General features: G+C 49.3%; 4 protein-coding genes across 4 annotated transcripts; 2 read left to right on the top strand and 2 right to left on the bottom strand.

Moving 5' to 3' along the window:
• Positions 1-15: 15 nt before the first annotated feature.
• Positions 16-1,035, top strand: OPI3 (bifunctional phosphatidyl-N-methylethanolamine N-methyltransferase/phosphatidyl-N-dimethylethanolamine N-methyltransferase; the record flags this gene model as incomplete). The annotated part of the gene is made up of 5 exons (XM_033565833.1): positions 16-64; positions 139-178; positions 251-296; positions 357-820; positions 960-1,035. 5 exons carry the CDS (start codon positions 16-18, stop codon positions 1,033-1,035), a joined length of 675 nt encoding a protein of 224 aa, XP_033431590.1.
• A 616-nt stretch (positions 1,036-1,651) lies between these two features.
• ATNIH1004_001132 (uncharacterized protein) lies at positions 1,652-3,478 on the bottom strand (the record flags this gene model as incomplete). The annotated part of the gene is made up of 4 exons (XM_033565832.1): positions 1,652-2,889; positions 2,978-3,131; positions 3,216-3,337; positions 3,406-3,478. 4 exons carry the CDS (start codon positions 3,476-3,478, stop codon positions 1,652-1,654), a joined length of 1,587 nt encoding a protein of 528 aa, XP_033431589.1.
• A 436-nt stretch (positions 3,479-3,914) lies between these two features.
• On the bottom strand, positions 3,915-8,028 carry ATNIH1004_001131 (uncharacterized protein; the record flags this gene model as incomplete). Its single annotated transcript, XM_033565831.1, has 4 exons — positions 3,915-5,683; positions 5,740-5,853; positions 5,943-7,560; positions 7,738-8,028. 4 exons carry the CDS (start codon positions 8,026-8,028, stop codon positions 3,915-3,917), a joined length of 3,792 nt encoding a protein of 1,263 aa, XP_033431588.1.
• Positions 8,029-10,284: 2,256 nt separating this feature from the next.
• ATNIH1004_001130 (alpha/beta hydrolase) lies at positions 10,285-13,099 on the top strand (the record flags this gene model as incomplete). Its single annotated transcript, XM_033565830.1, has 2 exons — positions 10,285-12,106; positions 12,171-13,099. The coding sequence occupies 2 exons, from the start codon at positions 10,285-10,287 to the stop codon at positions 13,097-13,099; spliced, it is 2,751 nt and encodes a 916-aa protein (XP_033431587.1).
• Between the last annotated feature and the right edge of the window lie 415 nt (positions 13,100-13,514).

Below are 13,514 nucleotides of genomic sequence, written 5' to 3'. Positions count from 1 at the left end.
TTCGCTCACTCCGCCATGGCCAGTTTCTCGGACTTCATCGACTTGTCTCAAGTGACCCTTCACTGTAAGTCCTTGGTAACACTACTTTCCACCTCTCCCTCTCCCGGCATGTGATTCTCATTGGCGCTCTTTATTTAGGGGCTGCGTGGTTTATTGCATTCAACCCCATTTTCTGGAAGTGAGTTGCTCATTTGTCTCCCCTCCTCCCTCTGTGAGATATAGATGCCTGGTGCTCATTGAATGCCGTCAGTCAACTGACTGAGAGACTCTTGCCTCCAGTATCGTTGCCCGTGGCGGTTGGTTTCCCCTTCCTAAACCCCCTGGCCACTTCTACTCGAAAATCATCTCTCGTATAGATGGCTTATGTCACAAATATTGGGCACTATTCTGTAGAATATCGGAAACAATACCTGACTCGTATATTCGGTAACCCCTACTACGGGTGCTATTTCCTCGCATTCACCATCTTCACTCTGGGCATCGCTCGCGACCATGTGTATCAATTAGCCCTGGACGACCAACCGTTTTATGCCCCAGTGCACCAACCGATCCTGGGTGGTGCCCTCTTTGCCATCGGGTCCGTCCTTGTCTTGTCCAGTATGTACGCTCTGGGAGTGACTGGTACCTATCTTGGTGACTACTTTGGCATTCTCATGGATGCCCCCGTCACCGGCTTCCCCTTCAACGTGACGGGCTCCCCGATGTATTGGGGGAGCACCCTGAACTTCCTGGGTGTTGCCCTGTACAAGGGAAAGGTGGCGGGACTCCTTTTGACCGCTGAAGTTTTCATTCTGTACTGGTTCGCGCTCCGTTGGGAGGAGTAAGTTCTTGACCTTGTCATCTCTTCTTTACTTGTCCCAGTCTTCAACCCCCATGCAACTATTCTCCCTCGTCTACTCCTGTAGAGCATCTGGGGGCAAGCAAAAGCGTGTCATGACCCGCTGACCACGACTGGGTAGTCCTTTCACCGCTGAGATTTACGCCAAGCGGGAGCGCGAGCGCGCAAAGTCGAAACAAGGCGGCAAGAACCTGTAAAAGCAAACGCCTAGGCGGCTGCAGAACTAGGCTATGATTCAAATACGCAGTGCCTTGAAAATATCGGGGCTTTGGGCTTTCAACATCCACCCAATCGGTGTGGGTCCCGAGGTGATAGTTCTCATTCAGGCCCGATGGTCAATAAAAAAGTGCTAAAAGGGTAGAGCAAATTCAACAAGTAAGAGAGGTCTGGAGGTGTGATGAATACACAAGGGCGAGTTCCAACGAGAAGTCTTCATAGACAGAGGAGAGGTCGATCACCTGTTTTTACTTCGTGTTCTGACTTTCTCCCAGTTGACGGTGGGGGAAGCGGTATATCAATTTTGAAAAATAGTAATCAATCAGTTTTGGTATTTCGTAAATGCTTATCATAACAAGACATGCCTAGATCATACACGAGTAGAAAAGAGGAACCCAGGGCTGTTAGTTTTTCGTCCTGAACATAATCACAGCCAACTCCATGCTATGTTTCTATGTATGAGGATGATCGATGGATTTGTGTAGGGGTGATGATGGAAAAACATCTTGGAATATGGAGAGAAGAGACGGGGGAGAGGGGGAGGGAGGGAGGGCACAAAGAGAGAGCACAGAGAAAAAAAATCCATCATAATCTGATCTATGCTCGTCGACCTCGGCCCCTTTTGTTCGCTGTCCGACTCTCCTCCACAGTCTCAATTTCATCCTCATCCGCTCCTTTCTTGAGATCTTCGCCCTCGGCGAGTCCCCATTTTTCCCGGTCATACCAATCCTCCCCATCACTCATCTCACCCACATGGCCCTCTGCTTTGCACCACTCCAGCACATCATCCTTCATCCGACAGGCTCGAAGGAGACTCTCTAGCATGTGTTCGAATCCGCGAACTGTTTCTTCCTGTTTCTGGACATATGACCAGAGCAATCGTCTCGTATCTTCAGCCTCATTGGGTGGTAGGCCGAAGTTGGGGTCTGGTCGGACAGAGTTGGGGGGGAGGAAAAGAGGATGAGGGGTTGGTAGTGTGCTGAGAGTATCGGAGGAAAGTGAAGGTGAGAAATTGCGTATCTCCTGCTCCTGCTGTGGGTTGACTGCATTTGCTAGGGCTCGAGTCGTCATCCGCCGAGGCAGAGCAAGATCAGTCTCATCCTGCATTTCCTCATCTTTATCTAGTTCATTCTCCCAGTTCTCATGATCGGCCGGCGTACTCTCGACACCGGCAGATGCACCGTCTCTTGTATCTTCCTTTCCATCTTTATCGACTGCGCCTTCGGAGTTTGAGACTCGACTCTGTTCGGACTGCCACGCACCTGTGCTACTACCGTTTACTTTTGCTTCCGAGGCGGTAGTTTCAGGATGTGGTGGAAGGTCACTGACAGAAGTATCAACTTCTTCCGCCTTTGGAGTTTTTGCTTGCTCGGTATGATCATATCCCGTCGCCTGGTTTTGGGCATCTGTCATCTCCACATCCTTATCTGCCCCCGGTGCCTCATTCCGGTCCATCTGAGATTCTCTTGGGGAATTCACGGTTGAGCGTGATCTATGTAGTCCATTTCGCTGAGTATGAGATCCCCCCGTCACGGATGGTGTAGACGTCCCATTCTGTCCGTCTTGGCCGACGGGCGAGCTGTGTCCAGTACTGGGCATCCGAGGCGCAAAAATCAATCTGTCTTCGGATGTTTCAACTGATCCACACGGTACCCATGATCCATCGCCTAGGAATTGTCGGTGGAGATTTCTTGCACGCCATAACAAAGCTCGTTCTTGTCGCAGTTTGGCATCAATGGCTTGTGTCATGTTGAAGAGAGCTTTGGAAGTATAGGCGTGTGACAAAGAAGGATGAGTAGGTAGCTCCGATGGGTGTTTTAGAGGGCACAGAAAATCTAAAGGATAGAAGAATTAGAATAAGCTTTATGGGGCTTGATAAAGCTCACTGCATTGCATAAACGGCAAAGGAGGGGAGAAACTGACTTTCGAGCGCAATTTCAGAAAATGGATTCTCTTCGGCCGCAATAGCATCCGCCTCGGAATCTTCATCCTCCTCATCTAGTTCATCCCCTTCGGAATCGTAACGTACAGGATTGGGTTGGAGGATATAGCGAGTGTATCCAGCATGGTCAATTTTCTGACAATGTCAAGGAAACGCAGGTCAGCGGTTTCGAGAGACAGGAAGCGCATAAGCGCATCAGCGCTGGGAGTCAAGGCCCACCTGTTTATAGAGTTCTTCTGAATGAATATACCCCAATGCGCCTTCACGCACATACTGTGCATTAGCTCGTAGTTTGTTGCCTCGATTCGTTGGCTGAGTGATGAGATCGTCGGGTGCTGAGTCTGTGAAGAGAGAGACCGGTCAGAAAATCGCCAAGAATAGAGATGAGCGAGCTTAATGTTTGACGTACAATTAGTTTCCTTGTGTAGGGCTCTTTTCATGCCAACGATAGTGTCAGCGATTAAAGCCGCCTGCGCAGCCATGATTCCCGATGAAGCGAAGGATCGGGACGGATAATGCAGTTGTCGCACCGTAAGAGAGCAAGAGAGAAGATGAGACGAAGAAAAGACCGGGTGAGGATCAGGGTCAGTGATCTATCTCTTTAACTGTTGTTTAATTCATGAAAGATCTTCAGTTGCAGTAAGCAACGGCCCATCGGAAACGGAATGATGAAATGATACTCTCTCCGCTGGACAGAATGTCAATGGGGGAGCTTCCAGCCACTAATCTGATATCCGCTAGTCCCCTTTGGGCCGTAATAAGAGCACATCACGTGCCGAGGTCTATATACACTGCGAGAAAGATTGTTCTGCTACGCTACCATCATGTTCCACTCCAAGCAAAAGCCGGTACAGGTGTCTGAAGAGGACGGATTTCTACTTTCCCTGCTCCCCCCAAACCACTAGTTATCCTAACAGCTTAATCATCCGCATTGACCCAGACCAGGATTCCTTTCTTATCAGATCCCATCTCCTCCGTAGGAAGGACGCGCAGCGTTTTGTTGAAGTAGTTGTCCACCACAAGAAGCTGAGGTTGAATCCACAGTCCCCGTTGTGATGCCAACAAGTTATATCGGACCGTGTGCCGGCTCAGCGGCACCAACTGAACAACCATAGTCTTCGGGCCGCTGAAGGCGAAATGTTCACTAGCTTCCATGGTTAAATTAAACGTGAGGAAGTGCATCGAGGGGTTCTCCAGGGTGTAATCCAAGTGAATCAGGCCAGAAAGGGTCTCTGATGGCAGCACCGAGGCAAGCACTCGAGGCTCACCAGCTGGGGCCACAAAGCGAGGGATCGAAAGTGTCGTGGTGGTGACTCTGTCCCGCGCAGATTCATCTTCAGCTGCACTACTTCGGCGCCATTTGATTTGCAGTGCCAGATTCAGTGCCGTCGGTCGTCGGTCGCCCAAGATCATTTTTTGAATGTCCAACGTGAAGTTTGATTCGCGAAGCTCCTCCGGGTGTATTTCCGATGCTTCTGGGCTAACCGCCACCTCCGAACCTATGTGGGAGGTAGCTCCTCCACTAGCTCCTAGCAGCACTAGAGATACACTTTCAATCACGAGAGGCTCCAATGCGAAAGAGACAACCTTGGAATTCAGGCTCCATCGTTGCTGTAAACCTCTAGGCTTGGCCGTCACCTCATCTCCAAGCACGTCCTCCTTCACCGAGAAGAAATCTGGCCACGGTAGGGGATGAAGACGAGGGAGGAATTCGTAGTTGGCCTCAAATGGCCGAGTGATTGATAGAACGACTCTCATAGTCGCGATTATAGGAGTTTGGATATCAGACGCCAGGTGGTATACACAAGATATCTCAAGCTCATACTCAGATGTGTCATGCGTGCCTGTGAGCACTATAGCTAGTTCTCGTTGGGAAGAGCTCTCCATTACACCAATTGAACGTTTTATGAAATGGGAAACGCCCTCGATCGGAGAGCTTCTCTCAGAGCTCTGGGGTGACGGTGAGTCTTCCTCATCGAGCCATATGATTTTAGCTGCGGATTCTGGCCGACCAAAAAGCCGAATCTCAGTAAAAACATCAGCAGCCTCGTCTTCTTCGTTGTGTATGCCAATCCTAAGGACAGCCCTCTCGTTTGTGTAATAACTGTCCTTGAGGTTTGGTGTTGTAATCCGAATCTTAGGTGGTTTCGGCATAATCTTGCACCTTATAGTGTCTCTATCTTTGCCCACTCTCCTTGGAGACGGCCCTTTCTTGGTTTGTCGCCACCAGAAAGACTCGCTCTGGGCCATATCCGTTACGGCGCACGCGAGATCAAACTTTTCTTCCTCGATCAACAGAGTAATGGATGCAACCCGACAATCTCCTGCTTCTCGGGGGATACACGTCAAGTCAAACACCTTGATTTGGGAAGGCCCAAGAGACAAGTCCGCAGCACCGACGAGGGCCGTTAAGCCACTCGTTGGAGAATGGAGTGATGTTTCATCGCCTGGTAAGTTCGGCTCATGTAGTGTAAGTGATGATATTACGCAGGAATCAGCGGTATTAGTATCCACGCTTTCATCAAATTCAAGTTTCACTGGACGAAGACAGCCTTCAAATACAACCTTAATCCCGGAAAGTCTGATGGGCTTGGATAATTTTTGGGCGCATGATGTGATCGTAATTTGACCCTGCAACGGCTCGCCCACATTCCCCTCAAATTTTTCGAAGACAAACGAGGCAGTGACTAGGGTAGAAAGTGATGCTTTAGTGCTGATTATGGGAAAGGCGGGCCAAACCTACCACTAGACAGAACATCCTCGGCTTTGAGGACAACAGATGGTTTGGGCTTCTCCAGCGGGAAGTCACTAAGACTTTGATGAATGTCATACTGCCAGTCGGATTTTGGTTGGAACACTAGAAGCCGTCGAGTGTCAATCTTACCATGGGGACTCATATTTTAATCTAATCAAAAGAAACGCAGCCGCAAAATTCGGGAGTCTTACCAGAATTGAGTAACTCCCAGTCTACTCGTAAAACCATTTCACTGTCATGCATCCGTAAAGCAGACTCTCGCAGAGCCCAGCCAAACTTTGACATGAGTTGCCACCAGTTTGACCGTCGCCAAGTGAGGACTGGCCACAGAGGCTTAAGTATATCATAAGCCTCGGTCCATGAGCCAATGCGCATGTATTCCTCAGCTATCTCCAGGCTAAGGCTTTCCGTCTTTCTAGTCTGGTTTCGCTTCGAAAACTCCGCTAGAGCGGCTTTCAAGGCGTCCAATATCAGGGCCGAATGATCAAAGCCGATTGAGCCTGGTTGAGGGGCCTCTACATGGCTTTCTGGGGCCAAATATGTATCGTACAGATAGGATTTGCTAGCAATTTGGGAAGCAGGAGATTGCCCTGGTGGGATCCGGTCCTCATCCGGGATCTGCTCTGCTAAGGTCCGTCGGTACATAGAATGTTTCGCTGATCGATACAGCCAGTAACCCTCGTGATGAAGATGTTCCCATGGAGTAACTGCATCTGCCAAGGTGGCTGCCCTTTCTTGGGCAATGAAAATGGAATACTGCTCATTAAACTGGTCCTGAGGGACGCCGACAGAAGAGAAATGAGGAAGACCAGCCTGCCGTATAAGCTGTGCCATAACCATGGACCATCTAGCCTCCCAGGCTTCCCAACCATAATTTCTTGTTCCTTTACCCCGGCGGTTGACAATATCCTGCACGTGAGTTCTGTGGCCGACCCATGACCGTACTGCGGCAGTAGTCTGTCCGGAACAAAGTAAGCAGCGAATGATACGTATTGCAATGGTATCCCCCAGAAGGCGTGCGTCATTAAATCTAGGGTTCCATCCAGCAATATTTTCAAAGACCTCCTGCCCAAACAATGTGTCGTAGGCATTTTCGTAGTTCCTTAACGCTGCATCTACTTCATGCCGGAACTCCGCGAAGATTCCCATTTTGAACTCATATCGCACATTCCACCCCTGAAGAGAAAGAGTCTGCGACGTTCCACTTGTCGGCGGCGCCGTCGGGGGTGGGATGGTGCTTCTATTTCGCTTTCGCCTTGCATGCTTGGATAGATCCCGGTAATATTCCATTATCGACGGCTGGAGCAAGGACAATAAAGATGTAGTAAACTCTTTCAACTCCATCGAAGTTGCGTCTGCTGGAAGGAGGAAAATTGATTTCTGATCCAGGTTGGTTGCCCTCCGGATGCTTGCTAGGCGGTCATCGGCATCCCCGATGTAGCCACCGGGGAAGTCTTCCGACAGAAGGACCACTATAAACCGCGTTTTATAGCCCGAAGCCGACCATTCATTCTTCAAGCCATTTATTTCTATCTTCATTTGATTATCGCGTAGGGAGCTCATGTTATGGTCCAAACAGAAAGGGAAGAAATTGATCACGGCGGCGGGGATCAAGTTCTGGTGTTTCGTCACCCATAGAGGTGTAAGCAAGCCATCTGGGAAAGTCGGCGAGCTTGGTGTCAACGGGGATATTGGAGAATGAAGAATGAGAGACGACGCGTGTGGGATATCATCGCCTTGTCCGGCCGTTGGACTTGTGGGAGGAGACACAGGTGGGGGGTTAGCCTTGCGTGGAGGGAGCCTGTACGTCTATCTGGCGGTCAGTAAATGATTTCCTGCAATGCTTGTCTAAAGGCCGCTATATAAGAGTAGCGATCAGTATATAGCAAAATTCCTCGGCGATTAGATCCTGTTTGAACGGGCTGTAGTGTTCCACTATTCGGCGTAGGCAATTCAATTCCTGAGGGCGATAAAGGACAGACATACCCGGCCAACACTTTTGATCTTGTATTTGATTCGGGGCAACCCAGTATGGGCACTATCCCGGGGTTTCCAGGGGATCTCCGAAGCATCTTCCTCCAGCAGCATTTCCCGCAATTCCTTTGCGATCGGTCCGTTCAAGGGCGGGAAATCAGAGTATATTCTCGCACCCTTTTCATGGAGCAGAGGATAGTCGACCCCCCTTGGTTGCAGGTCATCCTCGGAGCTTGCCTCTAAGCCAGATAGCAAGATGAATGGGAGGTTGTTGACCACATAGTCTTCGGGATAGGCGTCCATTGCGGACAGATGTCGTTTGGTATACGACTAGGTCACCGCATATCTGAATTTCGATGGAACGGTTTCAAAACCACCGTAGGTGATTGGCCTCAGAACACGTTTAGATGATGTCGAATAGAAAGAGGGTTGAAATAAGATAAATGCGGTCTTTGTGGGTGGTTGGCGGTGTTTCCGTTGTGGGTGCTTAACTTGATAGCCTTATCTAGACGATTCCCATGCCATCACCGCCAAGCCCGCCGTTGATAGAGCCACCTGGTGGGCAGCATGGTCGGTCTATCTTATATCTCTAAGGTAATTCTCATTAATTCCTGCAATGCTAACAATAGCTGAATGAGTTTGTTATATAGGGCTGAATGATTTTACAATTCAGATAGAAATGCTGGCTGAGATGTAATTCAACTGGATAGCCCTGTCAATTATATCTTACCCGGGAAAGAATTGCTTGGGTGTATTTTTTTTTTCTCTTCTTTTTCTTTTAGAAAAGCATGAGATTGTATCATTTCCGTCTTGGTAGACAGGAGACATTGGAGAATTTTAGATTGGTATGTAGATATTCGATACTACATAGGTCGACCCCTTTCAAGCGTATGTTGATAGAAGGTGCACATTTCTGCCTGAGGAAGGCAAACTTAATATGTACCTTGATTTTATCCCATGGAGAGCCTAAGATAACTCTTTACTGAATTTCTCCAGAAACTAAAGCATGTTGGGCTAATACGTGGCAAAGTACTTTTCACCTATGCAATGCACAGGGTATAGGTCGAGAAAGAGTAAGTGATACTCTGTAATTATATATATGCAAGTGTTGGTTAATAAGTCCAAGGCTTACCCACTAAAGCCGGTGATCCTTACCAGGTAAAATAGTTATTTCTTTAACCAAGAATTATCACAGCCATGTATTTATGTTCAATGTGGGTTTACACCAAATACTACATACATGTAGGATGTTATATCACTGATAAATCCTCACTTCTTGCATAATACATTCACCAGGTCCAGGTGGTGGAGGCTCGACCGGGTCGGGAAGCTCAGACTCCTTCTGTACGGGCATGTAAGGGTGGGAGCTGAGCTGAGCTGAGCCCTGAGAAGTAAGAACCCTGATGACCCTGGAGTTATTAATGGCCATGGTGTAATCGCTATGGATCGGAACCGGACCGTCCTTGCTGGGATTAAGATTTCCGGTCCGGATCCCTCATCAGCCAGTCATCTCTCGCTATCACCAGTGAAATTTTGATCTGCGAACTGTGCGGAGAAGTTTTCTCAAGTTCAGATTGAGGGAGTCCAATAAGTGGATGTAATAGACAAACAGAGGACCACAACTAGGACAAATTAGGGGTGTGTGTGAACATGGATTAATTTATATCCAGAACTAACTCGCTCATGGTGATTGATGCTAAGTCAGTAAAAGTAGTAATACATAATAAACAATATCCTTAGGTATCGTTCGAGTACATAGGACCTACCCACGGCATATTGGACTAAAAGGGTTCTTCTAGTAACTGTGTATGCATTGAAGCTTTGGGGGATTGTAGGATTACTTACTTCTTTCTTATTTCTTCCTTCCTTATCGTCTGCCCCTCCTCCCTGTATCTTGATTGGAGTTTATTGGTTTCTCGTTAGTCTTCTGTTCTGATGATCTTTTCCTCCCCTTTTTAATCTTTTTTTTGTCAAATTTTTTTTTTTTTTTTCCTTTCTGGAGCCTTTCTCTCATTTTTCCTCTCTACGTAAATCCTCCCCCTTTCCCTTCTTTTCCCTTCGACACTAGTTTCTAAACCTTGATCTGATCTAATCTACACTGAACATCCTCTAATTAATTGCCCGACTGCTTTCCCTCCCTCTCTATATTTGATTTCCTTACTTCTCCGGCCCTTTAATTTCCTTCTTCGGTTCCAATCCGAGCCGTCACATTTTTTTTTCTTAGCCCTTCCTTGTATCTTCAGATAAATAACGTTCTGCAAGGGGCTACTTTGCATGCCGCAAGGGGCTAAAAAGGGTCATATTGGACTTGGATTTTCCATCATTACTGCCTACCTGTTTTTTATTTTTTATTTTTTTATTTTTTATTTCTAACTGGCACATGCGTAAACTCCCTGCAATCTAAAGTTATAGATTGACACCGATAGGTTGGCCTGCAGACGCCAATCCCTCCTGCTCCTACCAGATCATGCAGGAGCGTACCAAGGCCTTCTGCATACATCGTCCTTGATTGTCTCTTAATTCAGACTGGAAGGGGACCAAACTGCAGGAGGGTTCGCCATGGTCCACGCCAAAGATGCATTGTCGATGCTTCAAACCCCTTTCCAGTCTTCAACGTCGCTAGGACTTGCAAGACATCGCGGAGCCGTGCCTTCGCCCTCACATTCCGCCAACTCTTCGACCGTTGACCCGGCATCCCCGGAAGTAATATCTTCATTAATCTCATCCCTTTCAACGATTTCCGTACCCCTTCAATCTCATTTCGACAACGTGCCGTGCATTGATTCGGATACTGGCCCCTCGTCGCCGATCTTTTCACCCTCCGAGCAACATTCGGTTTCTGACCAGCGCTCCCTCAACGAACATGGCCTGGGTGTGAGCTACGGGACAACCACGGCTTCCGACGGGGCAACAAATAGTCCCTTTCTGCATCCAGATGATGCAGCTGCTGCGCCCGTCATTCGTATGGCCCGAGCTCCTCCATCTCCAAAGTCTAAAACAACCTTCGACCCTCCACCCTCGCCAGGTCGACCCACCTCCCGAGGCTCGTACACGTCGACGAAGGCGGCGTACGAAGACTACGCATTTGGCATGATCACCACGGAGCCTGGTCCCCGGGTTGCGGCCACACCGAGCATTGCCTCGTCAGGCTCCAGAAAAAGCCTCAAGAATCAATTGGGTCTCCTGAAGAAGAGCTCTCGAGAATTCGCCAGCGACAAAGACAAAGATCAGCGCGCGGAGAGATTGCGGAAGACAAGTAGCTACAACGATAGTTTGAGGCACAATCTTCCCCGTAGCAGAGCCAGCCTACGATCGTTGTATTCTATGGCCGACGTTGCCGAAGAGGGGCGGCCGAACCCATCCGACGTGGAATCAGCAAGAGCAAATACCATGAGCAGAAGCTCCAGCAAGGAACGCCATTCGTCGCAGTACACTCGTGAAAGTGCACCCAGTACTCCCGGTGGAATCGGAAGCGGCAGGGTCATTCCGGCCCGTGAATCGTCTCTTCGGCACAGCTTCTCATCCAGTCCTAAGCGGCGCAGGTCCATACGTCATGCTCGATATTCCTCAACAGGGAGTAGAGAGACCAAAGCGGACGCCAAGGTCGTCGGTACGAGTAACGAGGCCGAACAGGTAGCTAAGAGAATCCAAGAACTGAAGGACCAGCAACAGAAAATCAAGACCGAATTGGAGATTGACGACAGTCCTGACACCCCTGATAGACCTTCAAGGGAGCCACCTTACAAGCAAACCCGGCTGTCCCGCGCACCAGACGACAGTCCTGAGGGAAATATTCAGAGGGAAAGTGTGCATACAAGTGATGCGAAGTTTGATGAGAGCGCTCCAGCGCCGGCGGTTATGACGGGGAAGAGCCGATCGACCCAACGCAACAGCACGTCGCTCGCTTCTACACCGTCCAATTCGCCACTCAAGTCCTTTGCGGCAAGACAGTCATTTGACAAGTCCGTTCAGATCGAGAAGACCCGATATAGGCAGTCGATAGAATCTTCAACTCCGCCTCTACATGATAAACATTCTCCTTCCGGCCAGGCTTCCGCGAGTCATGAGTCGATTGGCGATGAACGACCATCGAGTGCCGATTCTGTTGATCTTGCCGTATTCGACTACATATTGTCTCCAAAACTGACGCAAAGAATTTCTCATCCTACCACTGGCCGTGCAATAGCGTTTTCCGAAGTAGGAGACCCGAAGGGTTACGTAGTGCTTTGCTGTCTTGGGATGGGCCTAACCCGGTACTTGATGGCATTCTATGACGAGTTAGCCCGGTCTCTCCATCTCCGACTTATAACACTGGATCGTCCGGGAGTTGGTGAGAGTGGGCCTTATGTGGGTGAGTCGGGTACTCCTCTCAGCTGGCCTGGTAAGCACAATTCCATGACTGTCAATCCATATATGCAGAGGCATAGAGTACTGATACTCGGTAGACGATGTTGCCATTGTATGCAATTATCTCAAAGTAAACAAGTTCTCCATTCTTGCCCACTCTGCGGGCGCCATTTACGCATTGGCAACGGCCTTGAGGATCCCCCAGCACATCCGGGGGCGCATACACCTTTTGGCCCCCTGGATACCGCCATCCCAACTGTCCAGCATAAGCTCGCCGAAAGCACCTGTCCCCACGAACGCCGTTCCTTATTCTCAGAGGATTCTTCGTGCCCTCCCGACCTCCATTCTGAAGGTCGCAAATTCCAGCTTTATGAGTGCAACAAGTGCTAGTATCACCTCCAGCCTACCAAAATCTCCACGACGTGCTAGGCGAAGAGCTACAGTCAAAGATTCATCCAACGCAGCTGCTCTCGAGTCTAATGATGCGGAACGATTTCAAAGCAAGATTCAGCAACAGGGGGAGGATTTTCGGAAGCTCCAGAGTATTAAGGCGCCGCAAATACCAAATGGGTTGGCAGATAAGAAGCGCGATGTTGTGACAAGCCAAGCTGCGGTCGCCGTGCCCGAAGACCGGGAACGCCAGACCGATTATGATACTCGACTGACCCACAAAATTTGGGAACTGGCCACTACAAACGCCAATCCGGCAGTTGACCTGCTGGTGTGCTTGGAACGCCGCCAACCGATTGGGTTTCGATATGTCGATATTACTCGAAACGTGGTTATCCACCATGGTAGCAGGGATACGCGTGTTCCTGTTGACAACGTGAGATGGTTGGGTCAAACCATGCGGCGATGTGAGGTTCGGGTCCTTGAAGGCGAAGGCCATGGATTGATGGCCTCGGCGGCGGTGATGGGCAATGTCCTCATGGAAATTGCCAAAGAGTGGGAGGACTGGATGATCGTGGTCCAGGGCAAGCGCCGAGGGACCATGGGCACACGGCCAGGGATCGCCGTTCAAGCATAGTAGACAGGAGCTACAGTCGCCGTTGTCGCAAACGGACAGGAATCTTAGTTGTTCGATCGATTCCGCTGGTGTTTTGAGAGGTGCTGCCAAGCCCCGAGCCCTACCATTGCAGGCCCTGCGGTCACTCGTTTTTCTGCTCTTCGCTGGGCATGGTTGCGCCCCCTCAAGTGCTGACTCCAAGTAGCGAGGGATGCGTGGGTAGGCATGCTTGTTTGTGTGCCATCTCAAGACGCCCTTTTTTGATCATGATACCGTTAATTCTTCCATTTGTTGTTAGCTTCTTAGCCTAATACCCGATGATAGCGTGGATACTTGATAATGTAATCTTTAATTGACATGATCCATCTCGCTCATAGGTGATTCGAGCGAAATACTCAAGGAATCAGCTCCAAAGATCCAGGCCAAAGCTAAACAA

The sequence above is a fragment of the Aspergillus tanneri genome (genome assembly GCF_003426965.1).
Source record: "Aspergillus tanneri strain NIH1004 chromosome Unknown AapTan_2_pilon_pilon_pilon, whole genome shotgun sequence".
Classification (NCBI taxonomy): domain Eukaryota; kingdom Fungi; phylum Ascomycota; class Eurotiomycetes; order Eurotiales; family Aspergillaceae; genus Aspergillus; species Aspergillus tanneri.
Note: the sequence above shows the minus strand (reverse complement) of the source record. Positions and strands in the feature narration are given on the sequence as shown.